The following is a 21321-nucleotide window of genomic DNA, read 5'->3' as shown; positions in this document are numbered from 1 at the left end:
TCAGAAGGCAGAAGTCAGAAGCCAGAAGTCAGAAGTCAGAAGTCAGACGTCAGAAGTCAGAAGTCAGAAGTCAGAAGTCAGAAGTTACAAGTCCAAAGTCGGAGGTCAGAAATCCAGCAATCTTGAAGTCCAGAAATCCAGAAATCCAGAAATTCAGAAATCTAGAAACCCAGATATCCAAAAGCCCAAAAATCCAGAAATCCAGAGATCCAGAAATCCAGAAATCCAGAAATGCAAAAATCCAAAAATCTAGAAATTTTGAAATCTAAAAATCCAGAAATCCAGATATTCGGAAATTCAGAAATTAAAGAATGAGTTCCAGAAAACCAGAAATCTAGAAATTAAGAATTCTATAAATCCAGAAATACCGAAATCCAGAAATTTAGAAATTCAGAAATTTAGAAATCCAGAAATCCAGATATTTAGAAATTCAGAAATCGAGAAATTCCGAAATCCAGAAATCCAGAATTCCAGAAATCCAAAAATCTTGAAGTCTAGAAATCCTGAAATCTAGAAATCCAGGAATCCAGAAATTCAAGTATTCAGAAATCCAGAAATCCAGAGATCTAGAAATCCAGAGATCCAGATATATAGAAATCCAGACATCCAGAAACCAGAGATCTAGCAATCCAGAAATTCAGGAATCCAGAAATCCAGAGATTCAGAAATCCAGAAATTTAGAAATTTAGAAATTCAGAAAATTTGAGATTGTGATTGAGATTGTGATTGAGATTGAGAATGGGATTGGGATTGAGATTGAGATTGAGATTGAGATTGAGATTGAAATTGATATTGAGATTGAGATTGAGATTGAGATTGAGATTGAGATTGAGAATGAGATTGAGATTGAGATTGAGATTGAGATTGAGATTGAGATTAAGATTTAGATTGAGATTGAGATTGAGATTGAGATTGAGATTGTGATTGTGATTGTGATTGTGATTGTGATTGTGATTGAGATTGAAATTGAGATTGAGATTAAGATTATGATTGAGATTTAGATTATGATTATGATTATGATTGAGATTGAGATTGAGATTGTGATTGTGATTGTGATTGAGATTGAGATCGAGATTGTGATTGAGATTGAGAATGAGATTGTAATTGTAATTGTGATTGAGATTGAAATTGAGATTGAGATTGAGATTAAGATTTAGATTTAGATTATGATTGTGATTGTGATTGAGATTGAGATTGAGATTGAGATTGAGATTGAGATTGTGATTGAGATTGAGATTGAGATTGAGATTGAGATTGAGATTGAGATTGAGATTCAGATTGTGATTGGATTGAGATTGAAATTGAGATTGAGATGGAGATTGAGATTGAGATTAAGATTATGATTGAGATTGAGATTGAGATTGAGATTGTGATTGTGATTGAGATTGAGATTGAGATTGAGATCGAGATTGAGATTGAGATTGAGATTGAGATTGAGATTGAGATTGAAATTGAGATTGAGATTGAGATTAAGATTGAGATTTAGATTGTGATTGTGATTGAAATTGAGATTGAGATTGAGATTGAGATTGAGATTGAGATTGAGATTGAGATTGAGATTGAGATTGAGATTGAGATTGAGATTGGATTGAGATTGAAATTGAGATTGAGATGGAGATTGAGATTGAGATTTAGATTATGATTGAGATTGAGATTGAGATTGTGATTGTGATTGAGATTGAGATTGAGATCGAGATTGAGATTGAGATTGAGATTGAGATTGAAATTGAGATTGAGATTGAGATTGAGATTGAGATTGAGATTGAGATTGAGATTGAAATTGAAATTGAGATTGAGATTAAGATTGAGATTTAGATTATGATTGTGATTGTGATTGAGATTGAGATTGAGATTGAGATTGAGATTGAGATTGAGATTGAGATTGAGATTGTGATTGGATTGAGATTGAAATTGAGATTGAGATGGAGATTGAGATTGAGATTTAGATTATGATTGAGATTGAGATTGATATTGAGATTGTGATTGTGATTGTGATTGAGATTGAGATTGAGATTGAGATTGAGACCGAGATTGAGATTGAGATTGAGATTGTGATTGAGATTGAAATTGATATTGAGATTGAGATTGAGATTGAGATTGAGATTGAGATTGAAATTGAGATTGAGATTGAGATTAAGATTGAGATTTAGATTATGATTGTGATTGTGATTGAGATTGAGATTGAGATTGAGATTGAGATTGAGATTGTGATTGTGATTGGATTGAGATTGAAATTGAGATTGAGATGGAGATTGAGATTGTGATTTAGATTATGATTGAGATTGAGATTGAGATTGAGATTGTGATTGTGATTGAGATTGAGATTGAGATTGAGATCGAGATTGAGATTGAGATTGAGATTGAGATTGAGATTGAAATTGATATTGAGATTGAGATTGAGATTGAGATTGAGATTGAGATTGAGATTGAAATTGAGATTGAGATTGAGATTAAGATTGAGATTTAGATTATGATTGTGATTGTGATTGAGATTGAGATTGAGATTGAGATTGAGATTGAGATTGAGATTGTGATTGAGATTGAGATTGAGATTGTGATTGGATTGAGGTTGAGATTGAGATTGAGATTGAAATTGATATTGAGATTGAGATTGAGATTGAGATTGAGATTGAGATTGAGATTGTGATTGTGATTGTGATTGTGAATGAGATTGAGATGAAAATTGAGATTGAGATTGAGATTGAGATTAAGATTGAGATTTAGATTATGATTGAGATCGAGATCGAGATTGAGATTGTAATTGAGATTGTGATTGTGATTGTGATTGTGATTGAGATTGAGATTGAGATTGAGATTGAGATTGAGATTGAAATTGAGATTGAGATTGAGATTAAGATTGAGATTGAGATTGAGATCGAGATTGTGATTGTGATTGTGATTGAGATTGAGATTGAGATTGAGATTGTGATTGTGATTGTGATTGTGATTGAGATTGAGATTGAGATTGAGATTGAGATTGAGATTGTGATTGTGATTGTGATTGTGATTGTGAATGAGATTGAGATTGAGATTGAAATTGAGATTGAGATTGAGATTGAGGTTAAGATTGAGATTTAGATTATGATTGAGATCGAGATTGAGATTGAAATTGAGATTGTGATTGTGATTGAGATTGAGATTGAGATTGAGATTGAGATTGAGATTGAGATTGAGATTGTGATTGAGATTGAGATTGAGATTGTGATTGGATTGAGATTGAGATTGAGATTGAAATTGATATTGAGATTGAGATTGAGATTGAGATTGAGATTGAGATTGAGATTGAGATTGAGATTGTGATTGTGATTGTGATTGTGAATGAGATTGAGATTGAGATTGAAATTGAGATTGAGATTGAGATTGAGATTGAGATTAAGATTGAGATTTAGATTATGATTGAGATCGAGATCGAGATTGAGATTGTAATTGAGATTGTGATTGTGATTGTGATTGTGATTGAGTTTGAGATTGAGATTGAGATTGAGATTGAGATTGAGATTGAAATTGAGATTGAGATTGAGATTAAGATTGAGATTTAGATTATGATTGTGATTGAGATTGAGATTGAGATTGAGATTGAGATTGTGATTGTGATTGTGATTGAGATTGAGATTGAGATTGAGATTGAGATTGAGATTGAGATTGAGATTGTGATTGTGATTGGATTGAGATTGAAATTGAGATTGAGATGGAGATTGAGATTGAGATTTAGATTATGATTGAGATTGAGATTGAGATTGAGATTGTGATTGTGATTGAGATTGAGATTGAGATTGAGATTGAGATCGAGATTGAGATTGAGATTGAGATTGAGATTGAGATTGAGATTGAGATTGAGATTGAAATTGATATTGAGATTGAGATTGAGATTGAGATTGAGATTGAGATCGAGATTGAGATTGAGATTGAGATTGAGATTGAGATTGAGATTGAGATTGAGATTGAGATTGAGATTGAGATTGAAATTGATATTGAGATTGAAATTGAGATTGAGATTGAGATTGAGATTGAGATTTAGATTATGATTGTGATTGTGATTGAGATTGAGATTGAGATTGAGATTGCGATTGTGATTGTGATTGTGAATGAGATTGAGATTGAGATTGAGATTGAGATTGAGATTGAAATTGAGATTGAGATTGAGATTGAGATTAAGATTGAGATTTAGATTATGATTGAGGTCGAGATTGAGATTGTAATTGAGATTGTGATTGTGATTGTGATTGTGATTGAGATTGAGATTGAGATTGAGATTGAGATTGAGATTGAGATTGAGATTGAGATTGAGATTGAAATTGAGATTGAGATTGAGATTGAGATTGAGATTGAGATTGAGATTGAGATTGAGATTGAGATTGAGATGGAAATTGATATTGATATTGAGATTGAGATTGAGATTGAGATTGAGATTGAGATTGAGATTGAGATTGAGATTGAGATTGAGATTGAGATTGAGATTGAGATTGTGATTGGATTGAGATTGAAATTGAGATTGAGATAGAGATTGAGATTGAGATTTAGATTATGATTGAGATTGAGATTGAGATTGAGATTGAGATTGTGATTGGATTGAGATTGAAATTGAGATTGAGATAGAGATTGAGATTGAGATTTAGATTATGATTGAGATTGAGATTGAGATTGAGATTGTGATTGTGATTGAGATTGAGATTGAAATTGAGATTGAGATCGAGATTGAGATTGAGATTGAGATTGAGATTGAGATTGAGATTGAGATTGAGATTGAAATTGATATTGAGATTGAGATTGAGATTGAGATTGAGATTGAGATTGAGATCAAGATTGAGATTGAGATTGAGATTGAGATTGTGATTGAGATTGAGATTGAGATTGTGATTGGATTGAGATTGAGATTGAGATTGAGATTGAAATTGATATTGAGATTGAGATTGAGATTGAGATTGAGATTGAGATTGAGATTGAGATTGTGATTGTGATTGTGATTGTGAATGAGATTGAGATTGAGATTGAAATTGAGATTGAGATTGAGATTGAGATTGAGATTGAGATTAAGATTGAGATTTAGATTATGATTGAGATCGAGATCGAGATTGAGATTGTAATTGAGATTGTGATTGTGATTGTGATTGTGATTGAGTTTGAGATTGAGATTGAGATTGAGATTGAGATTGAAATTGAGATTGAGATTGAGATTAAGATTGAGATTTAGATTATGATTGTGATTGAGATTGAGATTGAGATTGAGATTGAGATTGTGATTGTGATTGTGATTGAGATTGAGATTGAGATTGAGATTGAGATTGAGATTGAGATTGAGATTGTGATTGTGATTGGATTGAGATTGAAATTGAGATTGAGATGGAGATTGAGATTGAGATTTAGATTATGATTGAGATTGAGATTGAGATTGAGATTGTGATTGTGATTGAGATTGAGATTGAGATTGAGATTGAGATCGAGATTGAGATTGAGATTGAGATTGAGATTGAGATTGAGATTGAGATTGAGATTGAAATTGATATTGAGATTGAGATTGAGATTGAGATTGAGATTGAGATCGAGATTGAGATTGAGATTGAGATTGAGATTGAGATTGAGATTGAGATTGAGATTGAGATTGAGATTGAGATTGAGATTGAGATTGAAATTGATATTGAGATTGAAATTGAGATTGAGATTGAGATTGAGATTGAGATTGAGATTTAGATTATGATTGTGATTGTGATTGAGATTGAGATTGAGATTGAGATTGAGATTGAGATTGAGATTGTGATTGTGATTGTGATTGTGAATGAGATTGAGATTGAGATTGAGATTGAGATTGAGATTGAAATTGAGGTTGAGATTGAGATTGAGATTAAGATTGAGATTGAGATTATGATTGAGATCGAGATTGAGATTGTAATTGAGATTGTGATTGTGATTGTGATTGTGATTGAGATTGAGATTGAGATTGAGATTGAGATTGAGATTGAGATTGAGATTGAAATTGAGATTGAGATTGAGATTAAGATTGAGATTTAGATTATGATTGTGATTGTGATTGAGATTGAGATTGAGATTGAGATTGTGATTGAGATTGAGATTGAGATTGAGATTGAGATTGGGATTGAGATTGAGATTGTGATTGGATTGAGATTGAAATTGAGATTGAGATTGAGATTGAGATTGAGATTGTGATTGTGATTGAGATTGAGATTGAGATTGAGATCGAGATTGAGATTGAGATTGTGATTGAGATTGAGATTGAGATTGAGATTGAGATTGAGATTGAAATTGATATTGATATTGAGATTGAGATTGAGATTGAGATTGAGATTGAGATTGAGATTGAGATTGAGATTGAGATTGAGATTGAGATTGAGATTGTGATTGTGATTGTGATTGTGAATGAGATTGAGATTGAGATTGAAATTGAGATTGAGATTGAGATTGAGATTAAGATTGAGATTTAGATTATGATTGAGATCGAGATCGAGATTGAGATTGAGATTGAGATTGTGATTGTGATTGTGATTGTGATTGTGATTGAGATTGAGATTGACATTGAGATTGAGATTGAGATTGAGATTGAGATTGAGATTGAGATTGAGATTGAAATTTAGATTGAGATTGAGATTGCTATTGAGATTGAGATTGAGATTGAGATTGAGATTGAGATTGAGATTGAAATTGATAATGAGCTACTCATTTGATGACAATCACCTTTCATAACTATTTAGCATTACCATTACCCACAGATTGTTGTCAAAAATTAATCGTCCTCTCGCTTTTCACAGCAACCTCAGATACCAATTAGCTCGGAAATCTCATCTCGCTAATAACAAGCCCACATGCGAGCATTGAGATTGAGATTGAGATTGAGATCGAGATTGAGATTGAGATTGAGATTGAGATTGAGATTGAGATTGAGATTGAGATTGAGATTGAAATTGATATTGAGATTGAGATTGAGATTGAGATTGAGATTGAGATTGAGATTGAGATTGAGATTGAGATTGAGATTGTGATTGTGGTTGTGATTGTGAATAAGATTGAGATTGAGATTGAAATTGAGATTGAGATTGAGATTGAGATTAAGTTTGAGATTTAGATTATGATTGAGATCGAGATCGAGATTGAGATTGTAATTGAGATTGTGATTGTGATTGTGATTGAGATTGAGATTGAGATTGAGATTGAGATTGAGATTGAGATTGAGATTGAGATTGAGATTGAAATTTAGATTGACATTGAGATTGAGATTGAGATTGAGATTGAGATTGAGATTGAGATTGAGATTGAGATTGAGATTGAGATTGAGATTGAGATTGAGATTGAAATTGATAATGAGCTACTCATTTGATGACAATCACCTTTCATAACTATTTAGCATTACTATTACCCACAGATTGTTGTCAAAAATTAATCGTCCTCTCGCTTTTCACAGCAACCTCAGATACCAATTAGCTCGGAAATCTCATCTCGCTAATAACAAGCCCACATGCGAGCACGAAATTTTCCCAGATGCATACCATTCCTTTTTCCGCCGCTCATTTCACTTTCCACAGCAGCTGTGAGAGCGAACGAATTTCGACGACACTAGAATGTTTGTGTACACAAGCCCATCGCATCTCGTACGATAGACGTCGTCCCTGGCTGGCGTCTACGGGTGTTGATTTGAGCTGTTTCGTGAAATCAAATATTTAAATTGACTCGCTTTTCAGCAGTAGCAGTAGTATATGAATGGGTCGGAGTTACGTTGTTTACCGAGACATTCATTCACAGGATGCTCTTCTGTTGACTTACCCTACAGGCGATGCGTTCCCGATACGTCATGTTTCTTATTAATTTCTTTAACAGCTTCTAGTTGCTCCGTTTTTTGTTGCTAATTTACCAATGCAAATTGAAATTTTTCAACATGATTGATTTACGATATTTTTTGTACAACATGTGACAAGTGACCTATAAAATAGTTCCGAAACACTAATAATCTCAGTGGAGATGTAATGTTTACGAATCATAATCAGAAAAAGTCTAGCACCACTGCCTAGCATGAAAAAAAAAAAATTGTTGAAAGATTTGATAGCACACCGACGGAGTTAGTCGATGTGGGTGCGATAAACTGTAAAGTGATATTTTTATTTGCTTTTATTTCACTGTCAGACAGCCGGGAGCTGTTGCTATACTGGTTGGTAAAATATTCGAAATGGGGCAAAATGCACCTTATAAGCCCTTCGTGTAAACGAATCGTTGAGGCTCGTACCAGGCAGATGAACGGCAACGTTTTTCGTTGCCGGAATTCCTCAGGAAGAATCTCCAACAATTTTTCATTTTTCACTTAACGATCGCTTGGAAATTCTTGGGTAGTTGCAATCATCTTTCATAGACGCCGTATGAAACCATATTTTTTCAAACTGCATTTTGCACCAACCTCCCCAAATCGTTTCCATCGTACCACACGAGCGACTCCAGCGATGGTTTACGTTTATTGGCTTTTATTTTAATTGAAAATTTTAATTGTTTTCCTCCGTTCGCGCGTGCGAACGAGATGATTCTCACTTGGATTTTTTCCCTCCGAGAAAACAAGACAAAAATAAGAACATATTCAAGGAAGAAGACACCACTATAACCCAGGCAGCCGAGCCAACTGTGGCAATCTGTTGCATTTCCGTTGAGCTGAATTTAATGCGCTGGCTGGATGCTGTTGGTGAAAGTGTAAACTACTACTCGTTCCCCTTGCTGGATACTGGATGGAAAGAGTTGAGTTTGTTTAACAGGTAATAATCATCAATCGTACTTATTGTGTAAAAGTTTACGACCGATTAAGTTGTTCGGGGGGAATTGGAGGAAATCTCGAAATGGCTGTGTTAGCGGACGTTAGGTCAAGTGGAAGGATTGAGTCGTTTGCATGGTTTATGTGAGTGAAATTGTGTTACGATGAAATACGATCTGTTTTGTTGCAGTGACATAGAAAGAAGCGAGTTTCATTGGAGTTAGCTTATATCAATAACACTAACCTTTAGCAGTCGGCACAGCTTCTTGGACACGTCGAACTGATCGCCGTACTTGACCGTCATCGGGTGGGCCTCCAGTCTATAGTTGGAAAACGCAAGCTTCTCGTTGTTGACCGCTTCGACGGCGTACTGGAAGGCAAGCATGGCATCGTCGGTGTCTCCGTCAAACAGGCCACCTGAAAACAACACACAAACGCGGAGAAACCTAATTAGCTAAGGGTTGTTTTTCAGTAAATATGTAAGTTAATTGATTGAGGAAAACAACAGAAAAAATTCACTGGAATATAACTGATTGATGTGAACAGTTCTCTGAACTGATTATAAATTTAGCAAATTGACGCTGACCTGAAAGAATCCTTCGAAACATTGCTGAATGGATTCTTTGATGTGATGTTGAAAAATCATTTAAGGAATTCTTGAGACAAATCCTGAAGGAATTTCTAGAGTAGTTTATAAGGACTTTTGTAGAAAAATTATTTGAGGAGCACAAAGCCGCAATACTTGAAATACGTTTAAGAAAAGTAAGAAATATTCGGTATTTCTTGAAATCATTGATTTTAAAATCATAACACTTGCAGAGGTTAATTTTAAAAAAAGACACGGACACCGTCTTCAGCCATTTGGCTGCACAGACTGTAACTTAACACTAAGACAACGGACAAGCATGCTCCAATGGTACAGCCGAGAAACATTCCTCACGAAAAGTTTCAATGGCTGCAGCGGGAATCGAACCCACACCCCATGACACGATGCACTCATTGCCTGACGACACTAACCGCACGGCCACGAAGCCCACTACAATTCGAAGTTAAACCATTCTTGGAACTGGAACTCGAGGTTATGGTCTTCAGGTTCATGATATTCGGGGAAATGGAATTCATAGGGGTATAATTTTAAAAAGTCCTAACCTCCAGTTTTTGTTACCGGAAAATCTTTAATTGTTCTGTGGCCGTGTAGGTTACCTGCCAATCTATCTACTATAACAGGGTTTGATTCCTACACAAATTGATGATGTAAACTTTCATTTTTTCTATCACAAACTTTGCCTGTGAAGTAAAGACTCACTTTTTGCTATAATTAGAGACAAATTAAAATAAATCATAATTTGCTAAACAAACTTTTCATAGGTGATAAGGACAAACATCTAAAATTAAGCTCTGTAAGTTCTACGATTTTAAATTCCATTAAACAAAATAATAACGGATGTTCTAAACTTAGCATTATTTTTTTTTAAATTTTGTATCGCTGCTTTCTACATCGCTAATTTCATTTTATACCATACCTACTGCTACTCATAACCGAAAACTCAAGTCCGAGAATATTCTTTGACGTCATCTTGCACTTCGATATACAACATAAATTACATGTTAAATAATCTGAATCGTGAGTTCATTGCCTCAGTAAACCATCTAAAATATTGTTGTATAAAACTGATTTGATTACATGATGAAATTGGCTCCGTAATGCTTTATATCGCTTGAGCCTATGAACAATCAGTCAATTGTGAAAGACCTTGACAATGTATCATTGAAAACATTTTAACATGTTTACCGGTATAAGAATGCCTAATTAATCTGAAAAGTGAATCTGAAAATAGTGATTTTGATAGTTACACTTCAAAGTGGGCGTAACTAAAAATTTCAACGATCTCGGTCAGGGGAGCACCGTGATCCACACAACTCCATTCTGATCCAGCCACGGCGATTTTTAGTATAGTGGGCTTGTTTTAGGCAACGGTGTTTTGAACAGCTTCGGCTCATGTTGCGAACTTTGGAGTAGAACAATTTTGTCGGGATAAGCTTCTAGCTGCGTCTGACAAAGTAGGTATTCTTCCGCACATATTATTTTTTGGCTGGAAAGTGGGCCAGTTATGATTGGCATCTTCATGCACTTCAATTTTAAATTTTTCGACAAACGTTGTACTAGCGCAACGCCTCGAACTAATCGAACCCAACTGGACAAATCATTCACTCTTACGACGGCTGCGACAAAGTGTGACATTGCACTGGGACGGAGTTCAAGTGCTTAAGTGCTTAAGCTTCTCGACGTGTGTGGCCAAAGATCTTCCGGGAGATAGAGTAATGGGGGGCCGTTGAACCATCTTGCTTCAGGTTTTAAATCCGGAAGTCCCTTCCATTTCGTGCCATCATCCGCAACGTTGAGGTCAGTGGAAACGTATCTCCACTCATTCATCTCTGTCAACTAGAGGATTTCGCTAATCTAAAACGCAATAAATGGAGAACAGCGGCTGTGGTCAGATTTGATCCAGCACAGGACATCTTGTGAGTCAGACCAGAAAACTTTACGGGAGATCCGGAGCGTGAGCGCTTCGGAGAGTGTTCGTGCAAGTCGACCACCAATCAAGGCTGCTTAGAGCTCCAGTCTAGGTATAGAGAGGAACTTCAATGGTGCAACTCTGGTTTTTGCGGCAACTATACTGCAGTCCACGACGTCGTCACGGTTCAAGCGCAAATAGCATTTTCACTGGCATCCACGAATGTGTGAAGTTGCAGCTCTTTGATCAACAACGAGCACTGAAGTTGCATCGAGGAATGCTGATCTGCTCGATTTGTGGCAGGACTTGGAGCCATGTTTGCCAACGTTCGAAGATGGTGTCATCCACTTGATCATCCAAGCCGATACCAGAGCGCCAGACGTCTTGCAGTAAGGTTTTTAGGGTACATAAGGACCTGGGCAATTAGCCCAAGCGGATCGAACACGGACATGAAAACACGTAGCATTTATCGTTTTATTGGACGGTATTCGCCTTTTAGCAGTTTTTTTTTTTCCATGCAACTAGGAGTTTAAAAATCTTCATAGACTGGCCTGTATATGTTCATGCTCATGCCAGTGTAATTTTTGGCGCGGTGTGGGATCCACAAAGTGCCTTCCCCACTAAAAACACTCTCCTAGGTTTAGTACCATAACCCTCCGGAACCACCTTCCAGTATTACTTCGGAGGGGAGGCTAACGTGCTGAGCGCACCTCTTTAATTTGTTATTCTACATGCTGAGCCCTTCGGCTCCTGTTAGCAGTTTTAAAACTGTTCAACGTTGTGCCTCATGCTGAGTCCTTCGGCTCCTCACGTTAGTAATTTGTTAGTACCGTAAAACGGGGTAACTTTGATAGTTTTTTCGAAGAAAACTTGAATATTTATGCTTGCTGTTTCAAAGAATAATAATTTATATTTTTAAAACAAGTACTGGCATCCTAGCTATCGATTGCTGTCGATAGATTTCCAAAAGATTTATTATGAATGGATATATAATTTTTCATATAATCGAAAGTTGGTTTTCTGTTTTGGGGTAACTTTGATAATGGAGTATGAATCGAACAAAATTGAATGAATAACGAACATTTGTAGGGCATTGCATACCTCTAGGCGTTTAACGTTATATGGAAATATCTGACTTAGATTACAAAAATGGTCCCAGTTTGTGAGAATGCTATTCGCTAAGAGATTTGAGAACGTATTCAAGTTCTATGATAACTAGGCTGTCAAAGATAAATGGCCAACTATTCAAAACTACATCAAATAGTGATCGTAGAACAGATTGTTTGTAAGCGTTTCGAAAATGCTAAAATTGTGTCAATTTTTAATATTCGTATAAAAAGCCTCAAATGCACTTGATTAGAATGAAAATAGCTTTGACATGAAGTGTCATACTAATACTCTTTACTTTTGCATTCGTTTTGCTTAACTGATTAACAGAAACTTCGTTATTTCGTTTAATATGTTGTGGGTCTCGAACTATCAAAGTTACCCGCATTATCAAAGTTACCCCGTTTTACGGTATCTACTATTTTCGCCCATTGGCGACCCGTCAATTTGTTAGTACCTACATGTAATATTCTGAGCCCTTTGGCTCCAGTTTGTACACTACTCTGCACTCATTCAGAGCGCGTACTCACACAGTTACGACGACCTTCTCCTTTTCTTTGTTCAGCTGGTAGGATGCCGAGGTCGGTCCAACGATTCCGGTTGAGCATAACTTCCGGTTCGTAGGCGCCTCGACTACCCATTACCAGCGTCCCGACGTACTCTACTCGACTAGTCCCCGACGGTGGACCTAGTCTACACCGACGAAGAATTCCCCGGCGGTGAAAATTCTCCCGAGACCGATTCTTCTTTTTCTACGTTTCGAGCCGACCGGAAGGGTGCCGAAGTCAGTCCAGCGATTCCGGTGGAGCCTAGCTTTCGGTTCACTGGTGCCCCCACGACCTTAAAACCGGCGCTATGATACGTCTACTCAACTAGTCCCCGGCGGTGAACCTAGCCTACACCAACGAAGAATTACCCGGCGATGGAAGTTCTTCCGAGACTGATTCTCCTGCTGCTGCTGCTGCTACTGCTGATCTTCACTTTTTTACGGGACGACCAGTCCAGCGATTCCGGTGAAGCTTATCGTCCGGTACACTGGTGCTCCTACGACCCGAGACCGGTGCAACGCCGCGTCTACTCAGCTAGTCCCCGGCGGTGGATCTAGCCTACTCCGTCAGAGTAGCCAAAGGAATATTTCCCGAAACCGAGCAGCCATTCTTCCTTTTCATGCGTTCACTCTAGCTAGCAGATGGTTGGTCGCTACGCCACTTCCTCTGAAGCTCGGACATTATTCTCGATACCGTGCTATCGACAGCGTTCCAGATGCCTTCTTCTCGTAACATCTCTTCGACAACGTTATCGACAGTGACTCCTCGCATGTCCCTCCTCACTTCTTCGAACCTAGGACATTCGAAGACTACGTGCTCCGGTGTCTCCTCCACATTCTCGCACTCTGGGAAAAAAGGTGAAGAAGCATGTCCAAACCGATGCAGATACTTCCGGAAACAGCCGTGTCCGGACAGAAACTGCGTCAGATGGAAGTTCACTTCTCCATGCTTCCTATTAACCCACAGTGATACATTTGGAATTAGACGGTAAGTCCACTTTCCCTTCTCCGCGTTGTTCCACTCTTGCTGCCACTTAGCCAACGAGTCCGTTCTGACGATCCTTCTCTCATTTCTGGTGCCTCTTCGCTCATAACACTCCACGTCCTCGGCCAGGGTGATGCAGATGGGCATCATGCCAGCGATAACGCATACTACCTCCGATGAAATCGTCCTATAGGCGCTCGTTACTCGTATGGCCATGAGTCGGAATGTTCTGTTCAACATCCTCCGTTTACGCTTGGTTTTTACCGCTGCGGCCCAGACTGGGACTCCATACCTGAGAATAGAGACCGCTACACTCGCTAGGAGACGCCTTTTACTACTTCTCGGTCCTCCGACGTTCGGCATGATCCTCGCTATCGTGTTGACCGCCTTCGACGCCTTTTCGCAGGCAAAGTCCACGTGAGCGTTGAAGTTTAGACGGTCATCTACCATCACCCCCAGATGCTTCAAAGCACGTTTTGATGAAATATCTTGTCTACCGATGTTGATTTCAACCCTCTGAACGGCTTTGAGGTTGCTAACCAGCACTAGCTCCGTCTTATGATGAGCCAGCTGCAGTTTTGCTCCAGTCATCCACGCTTCAACCGTGTCAATCGCTTCCGTCGTCAGCATTTTGACCTCTTCCAACGTCTCGCCAGTCACCGTTAGAACGACATCATCTGCGAATCCAACGATTTCCACTCCGTTAGGTAGCTCCAGCATTAATACTCCATCGTACATCGCGTCCCAAAGCGTTGGACCAAGGATTGAGCCTTGTGGCACTCCTGCCGTGATCCTGAACGACTTTTGACCCAACTCCGTTTCATATACCTGGACTCTGTTTTGGAAATAGCTTTTTAGCATACTGCACAAATAGCCAGGAACTCGCAGTGCTAAGGCTATAGCCTCCCAGCTGGCGCTGTTGAAAGCATTTTTGACGTCAATCGTCACTACGGCGCAGAACCGATTGCCTCTCCTCTTCTGTTTGGATGCCTTCTCCGTATTCTGCACAACTGTCCGGATTGCATCCACCGTCGAGACCCCTTTCCGGAATCCGAATTGTCTCTTCAATAAGCCACTCTCGCTCTCTGTGTATTGTGTCAGCCTGTTAAGGATGATCCTTTCCAGGAGCTTACCAAGTGTGTCCAGCAAACATATAGGTCTATACGATGCTGGGTCCCTTGGTGGCTTCCCTGGTTTTGGCACCAACACCAGGTTCAGAACCTTCCAACTGTCTGGGAAACAGCCTTCATTCAAGAGTTTCTGCAGCGTCGTCCTGAACAAATCCGGGAACGCCAATATCGCGGTTTTTAGTGCTACATTGGGGATCCCATCCGGACCGGGAGCTTTCTTCACCTTCAGACCCTTCGCCACTGTTAATAGCTCTTCATTAGAGATTCGCTCACCTCCGGGTTCTTCTTCCTCGTCTTCGTATGGCGTAGGCGGCCACACTGTTGGGTCATGATGCGGAAAAAGACCTTCCACGATAATCCTCAACTTGTCTGGACATGTTTCGACTGGTGTCGCCGGACCCTTAAACATCGCCTTCTAGCAGTGCTCGCCCGTATCGGTCCCTGCCCTTCACGGAATTGGACCAATATGGTAAACAGTTCGCAGAACTGATCAGGTCCCTTAAGCAAAGCTGAATTCAGAAACACATCGTGAGCTACCGCGGCAGCATCCCACACCATTCGAATTTTTCCAGGCTTATTGGGGTTTGTCACGAGAAACATCGGAAGGTGCCACGTCCAAGGGATATTCTCGGAAAGTTCTTCTTTGGTGAGCTTCCTGGCATAGCCCTTTTCGACGAAATCTCTGACCTTGTTGTTGAGAGCATCCGCTAGTAAAAAGTATTTATTCATTCGCTTCTTGAGGCAAAGCAGTCGTTGGAGGGTCAACGGAAAACTGTCAGGCAGTCGAACATTGTCGTATCGCCACAACAAACCTGACTGTATGAGTCTCGGGCAGAATCTGCGCTCGCTCTTCTTCTGCCTAGAGGAAACATTTCTTTGGTTGAACAAAACCCAAGCTATCAACGGCGAAATACTCCTTAATCATTTTATGTAAGGTCTCATCCGGAGACGAATTGCAGGCACAGATGTGAAAAACGGAATGCACGAGATTTGCTGCATCGTTGCTATTTCCTGCCCCACAAATTGTCCATCCTAGCCTAGTTTTGACCGCGATCGGCTCGTGCATCGCTCCCTCGCGGCTTTTCTGAACAGGGCTCCTGATTAGGGTGGGGTTTAATTCCAAAAATCTTCCGTAGTCAGGATTTACAAAGTGGAAAATGATCATCGGTCCCAAAATAACATCGTCTGAAAAAATGAGAATTTTTGGTGAAGGTTTAGAGGTGGCGCAAAGGGCGTAAGTGCAGTTTTCTCATCTTAGTGAACTCTGGAAAATTTTGGTATGCTTTTCAGCTTGTTGTGGTGATTTTAGGACCCTTAAGGGCTAAAAATCACCTCAAAATTGCGATATCTCCACTCCTTTAGATGATATTTGACGAAATATATTTTATGCGTGCGATTTTCGGCCCTTGAATAAGTTACGCTGACTGATTAATATGAACCCGATTAAGCATATGAATAGCTTAGGAGGATTCCTATGCTAGTAGAATGGAATAAAGAGCAGAGAAGAATGAGAGAAAGAACAAAGAACACAGAAGAATGTAAGGTGGGGTGGGTTAAACTGATGATATTATATTAGAATGAACTGCAGAACCGTGAAAATATCTGGGTTGGATGTATGAGATGTGGTTATGTGCAAGTTTAACACTAATTTAGTATTTTAGAATGTCCGCTTGATATAAATGCAGCAATTGCTTTTATAATCTGAAAGAAATTACATAGGGGATCTAAATCCATACAGGCTCAAAATTCCGTACACTTCATACAAATAGAAGGCGTTTTATATGAAGTAGAAGGGTTTGGATTCATATTTCTTCATTTTGATCCCGCACGATATATACTTATTAGGTAAATCCATAAACGATTTCTGCTCTCTAGCAATAACACTTCCTCCTCTTCCTTCTGGATTATGATGCCATTTCAGAAATTCATTGCGTTTGGTCTTCCAATACTTCACTTTCGCCACAACACCTTCAACACAACTTCGGACAAACAAATGCAGTTGAAATTCAATACATCGTTCTACACCTGTATTTGAAATTGATGTATATAAAAAACAGCAGAAGTGAAAAATCGGTAGTCAAAATTCATATTAGTGCACGAGCGTCTATAGGATGCGAGAGATAAAGCACTTCAGGTTGAAAACCTCTCGAATAAAACCAAATTTCCAGGATGTATATTTTGCAACGGTCCTTTTCGATAAATTGCTATCAACATTCAGGAAAAAAAAAAAATAACCGAACGACTATTGAGCTAAAGTAAGAAATTGTATTTATGGACATTCATTTATCTATTTCTACCAGGAGAATAATGAACTTCGCATGGAGTTGAGGACATTTTAGTCATTACTGCATTTTTTCCATAAAGAGTTAACTAAAACCGTATGCATGGCTCAAAAACTAGAGATGGGTAAAAAATTGGTGCTCTTCCCCTACTTGAAGAAAAATTGCTCGAAATATTTCTGAAGTAGGTAATATTAAATAGAAGTGAATATAATCATCGTTTTCTACTGGAACTTTTCTCCATTGCGTAAAATCGAGATTTTTCAAGATTCCTCAGATTCACTCACACTGTTGAATATAATGAAGATTACACGTCATGTTAACTTCATTTATGCGATGTAAACCTGACGTAAATTTTAGTCTGGAATCATGTAAAAATGTGTTATATGTCATGTAATCACTTAGGATCCTGCTGAATAACATGATATATAATTGAAATTAACATGACATGTCATGTAAATATCCATGATATTCCACGCTCCAATTATGTGCATTATATGACTCAGAAATTTACACGTTTCGTTCGAACTGTGCAGACATCACTAGTTTCACCCTCCCACCTGTTTACCTTACATTCTTCTGTGTTCTTTGTTCTTCTCTCATTCTTCTTTGCTCTTTGTTTCATTCTACTAGCATAGGAATCCTCCTCAGATGTTCATATGCTTATTCGGGTTCATAGTGATCACCCAGACAACCAAAATGTACGTATAACGAAGTCACCTGGAGGCTCTATATGTGCAAAATTTCACTTATAAGATGTTGCGAAACGGCCTTCTACGTACAAAAGTGGAGGCGATATGCGTGCATATATTATGTGATGAATAATAACATACAATGCGAGTGTATAAATATTCTACCGAACTAACCTGAAATATTATGCGACTTAACTTATGATAACAAATGATGATTTGACAGCTGCTACGGATTGATCCGATTTACTTTGTACGTGTTTACGGGACGAAGCAAAATGTACAAATGAACTCAGAAAAGAAGTGTTTTATGCGAGGAAACTCATCAATCTGACGAGTTTATTCACGGTGTTTAGCGAGTTTGATGTAATTAGTATGGATAAACGAGTTGTAACGTGAACTTTCATGCGATTTCTGGTTGTCTGGGCAGTCAGCGTAACCTATTCAAGGGCCGAAAATCGCAGGCATAAAATATATTTCTTCAAATATCATCTAAAGGAGTGGAGATATCGCAATTTTGAGGTGATTTTTAGCCCCTAAGGGTCCTAAAATTACCAAAACAAGCTGAATAGCATACCAAAATTTATCAAAGTTCACTAAAATGGGAAAACTGCACTTACGCCCTTTGCGCCACCTCTAAACCTTCACCAAAAATTCTCATTTTTTCACAGGATGTTAATTTGGGACCGATGATCATTTTCCACATTGTAAATCCTGACTACGGAAGATTTTTGGAAATAAGCCCCACCCTACTCCTGATCCTTTATTCCGATGAGAATTCTCGGTCACACATCTTGATAAGAAGTGATCGGCAGAGCTTCAAGATGTGGGTATTGCTCGGATAGCTCTTTAATTTTCTGCGTTTGCGATTTAAGAAGAGGTTCAGCCACAGTACTCGATGCATGGCGTACTTCTTGAAACCGCGTGTTTCGCGGCGATCTTAAGTTGTACACTCTTAAAGACACTCTCTCAACGCCTCGTACCTCCAGTCCAGAGCAGGCAGAGCGGGACTGTTTCTCCTTCTAGCTGCAACTTGTCCGCCAATTCTTCGTCAAGCAGAGTGAGTTCTGAACCGTCGTCCAGGGAGGCAAATGTCTCGATCGACTCATTCTTTCCGTGAAGCGCTATGGGTAGGTAACGGAACAGAGCCTGATTAGAGGCTACCTGGTGAGTATGGCATCCGTGATCGGTAGAATTTGCCACTGGATGTGATGTAGACTCTAAACGATGATTTGGTAATGGTCTGCTCGCGTCACTTGGAGAAATATTTGGCGGAATATGACCTCATGATGTTTCAGCTCGCAGCCATTTCTTCCACACAGTTTTGCTTGACATCCACCACTGTGATGCCGTAGACACCGGCACTCCGCTGGTTCGGCTCTTACCGTATCATACTCCTTCATCGCCGATAGGAGGGGGTTTCGGATCCGTACCATCATAAGCTTTATTTCCTTGTGGACGTTGTTCTTATTGTCCACGTAATTGTGGAGTTCCTCCGCAAGGCACTCTGCCACTTTCGGCTTTTGTGGAACTACGTTCAACCCACTGCACTCTGGATTCTGTGGCACTGCGTCTTCTGTCGTTGCTGCTACAGCTGTTACTGTACTTTCGACTGCCGGCTTGTTGCGCCAAGTTACAATATAGTATTCCAAGATTCAGTCTGGGTACGTATGTAGCCAGTATACCTTAATTAGGACCACGGCACGAGTCGCTTGTACGGAGCTGCTATTAGACCTATGTTTTTTTTTTAGATTCAACACAGCCCAGCGTTAAATTCCTGCCACGTCTCCTAAGCAGATTCCGCTTGGGCTGACAGGAGGCCAGAAACCTGGTTCCAGGGCCCAGTCGCTCCCCGAGAAAAACGCCGACTGGTGGTTTTTTATTGGCGCTCGGGAACAAGTCCCGAGCTCCAACCTCTTCCATGCTTAGAGGTACAAGCTTTTGAAAGTCACATAGTCGTGGATATTCTAGTGTTTGGTTATAATTCAGACGTGATTTTATGCGAGTTTTCTCTTTCCCAACAAAAACTGAAACACTTTATTTGTTTCTCAACTCGTTCGGGTTCGGTAGACGCAAACATGAGCTTCCCTTTTTTTTTCGGAAAGAAATTTTTCATCTTTCCTCATCACGTTGATAAGTTTTGCCCTTTTTGCGGGAGTGTTGAAGCGTTGAAATATTTGTTACCACTCTGTGGTGACAGTGAAAAGAGGAGAAGATATAATATCATCAGCGAAACTCCGCGTAATGAAATGGAGAGGTTTGAAATTGGATTTGGCTAATCTGGCAGCTGAATTTTGGTGTAATTAGATTCGGAAGCTGGATTAGATCGGCAATTCAAACGAAAAATGCACTGTACAACTCTTCGTTACTTGATTTGAAAAATATAATTTAGTTGCTGTAATAATAAATGAGCTTGGTTTATTTTTACAATATTCTCAGGTTTACACTACTAATTAATTCAAATATTTTTGTCTGTGTAAATTAGGCACACAAATCAACGTGCTGATAAACTTGCATGCAAGTTAACCGATATCGATAAATAATGCATTTTCAACGGCCGATATCTCAAAATTCAGTCGTTTCGTGGCATTTAGATTCATCGACCTTAAATCATTTAAATATCGGTATTTTTGTGTTTGAGAAAAAAAAACTTGTTTCTCTGCGTATTCGATAAAATTCGTAGAAAAAAAAAACCGGAAAAATACCAAATCATCCGTAATCACTACTTCGATTACTTATGAGCAATTCTCGCTAAAACCAGGCCGCCATCGGCACCCATCGTAAAAATTCCAATTTTATGTCACTGATCGCTAGCTTTCGATAAAACTTAAGTGTGGTTCTTTCGGTTTTCTCAAATTGGTGGACCCCTCGTACGCCAGCTAGCTTAACAGTTTGCGAAAAAGCCCATTTTTTGATAAATATTGGGTGTTGTTTCGGTATATAGAAATAAAACACGCGTGCTCTGTTACGCTAGAAATCTTCAACTAACTTTATTCAAGGGGACCAATAATAACGCCTTGCTTACATGTAGTTAAGGGGCTTACCGAAGTAAAATTACATCCATTACAAGATTACAACATCTTCCCTTTTTCAAACAAAGAAAAGTAATTAACTCATAACGTAATCTTTGAACTTAGTAGGCATTTTAACTTCTCTCTTTGGTTTGTTCATCCTCTCGGGTTGTGGTGTCGTTTTCGTGACAGGTGTCTCTAAATGTTTTCGGTTCGGTGAATGAACGGCAATTGCTGGTGCTTGCTTGGAACTTTGGTCGACTGATTGTATCTCTAGCAAGGCTGTGTCCCTCCAAGCATCGCCAGGTGTTTCTGCGGAG

General features: G+C 38.7%; 1 protein-coding gene across 2 annotated transcripts in view; it reads right to left on the bottom strand.

Annotated features, from left to right (window-relative positions):
* The window catches only part of LOC5574987 (glutamate receptor ionotropic, kainate 2), a 64578-nt gene that overhangs the window by 16026 nt on the left and 27231 nt on the right, over positions 1–21321 (bottom strand). For both annotated transcript variants that reach the window (XM_001655410.2, XM_021841956.1), the window contains exon 2: positions 8982–9154. In XM_001655410.2, coding sequence (XP_001655460.2) covers positions 8982–9154 — 173 coding nt within the window. The remainder of the gene's footprint in view (positions 1–8981; positions 9155–21321) is intronic.

The sequence above is a fragment of the Aedes aegypti genome, chromosome 1 (genome assembly GCF_002204515.2).
Source record: "Aedes aegypti strain LVP_AGWG chromosome 1, AaegL5.0 Primary Assembly, whole genome shotgun sequence".
Taxonomy (NCBI): Eukaryota; Metazoa; Arthropoda; class Insecta; order Diptera; family Culicidae; genus Aedes; species Aedes aegypti.
Note: the sequence above shows the minus strand (reverse complement) of the source record. Positions and strands in the feature narration are given on the sequence as shown.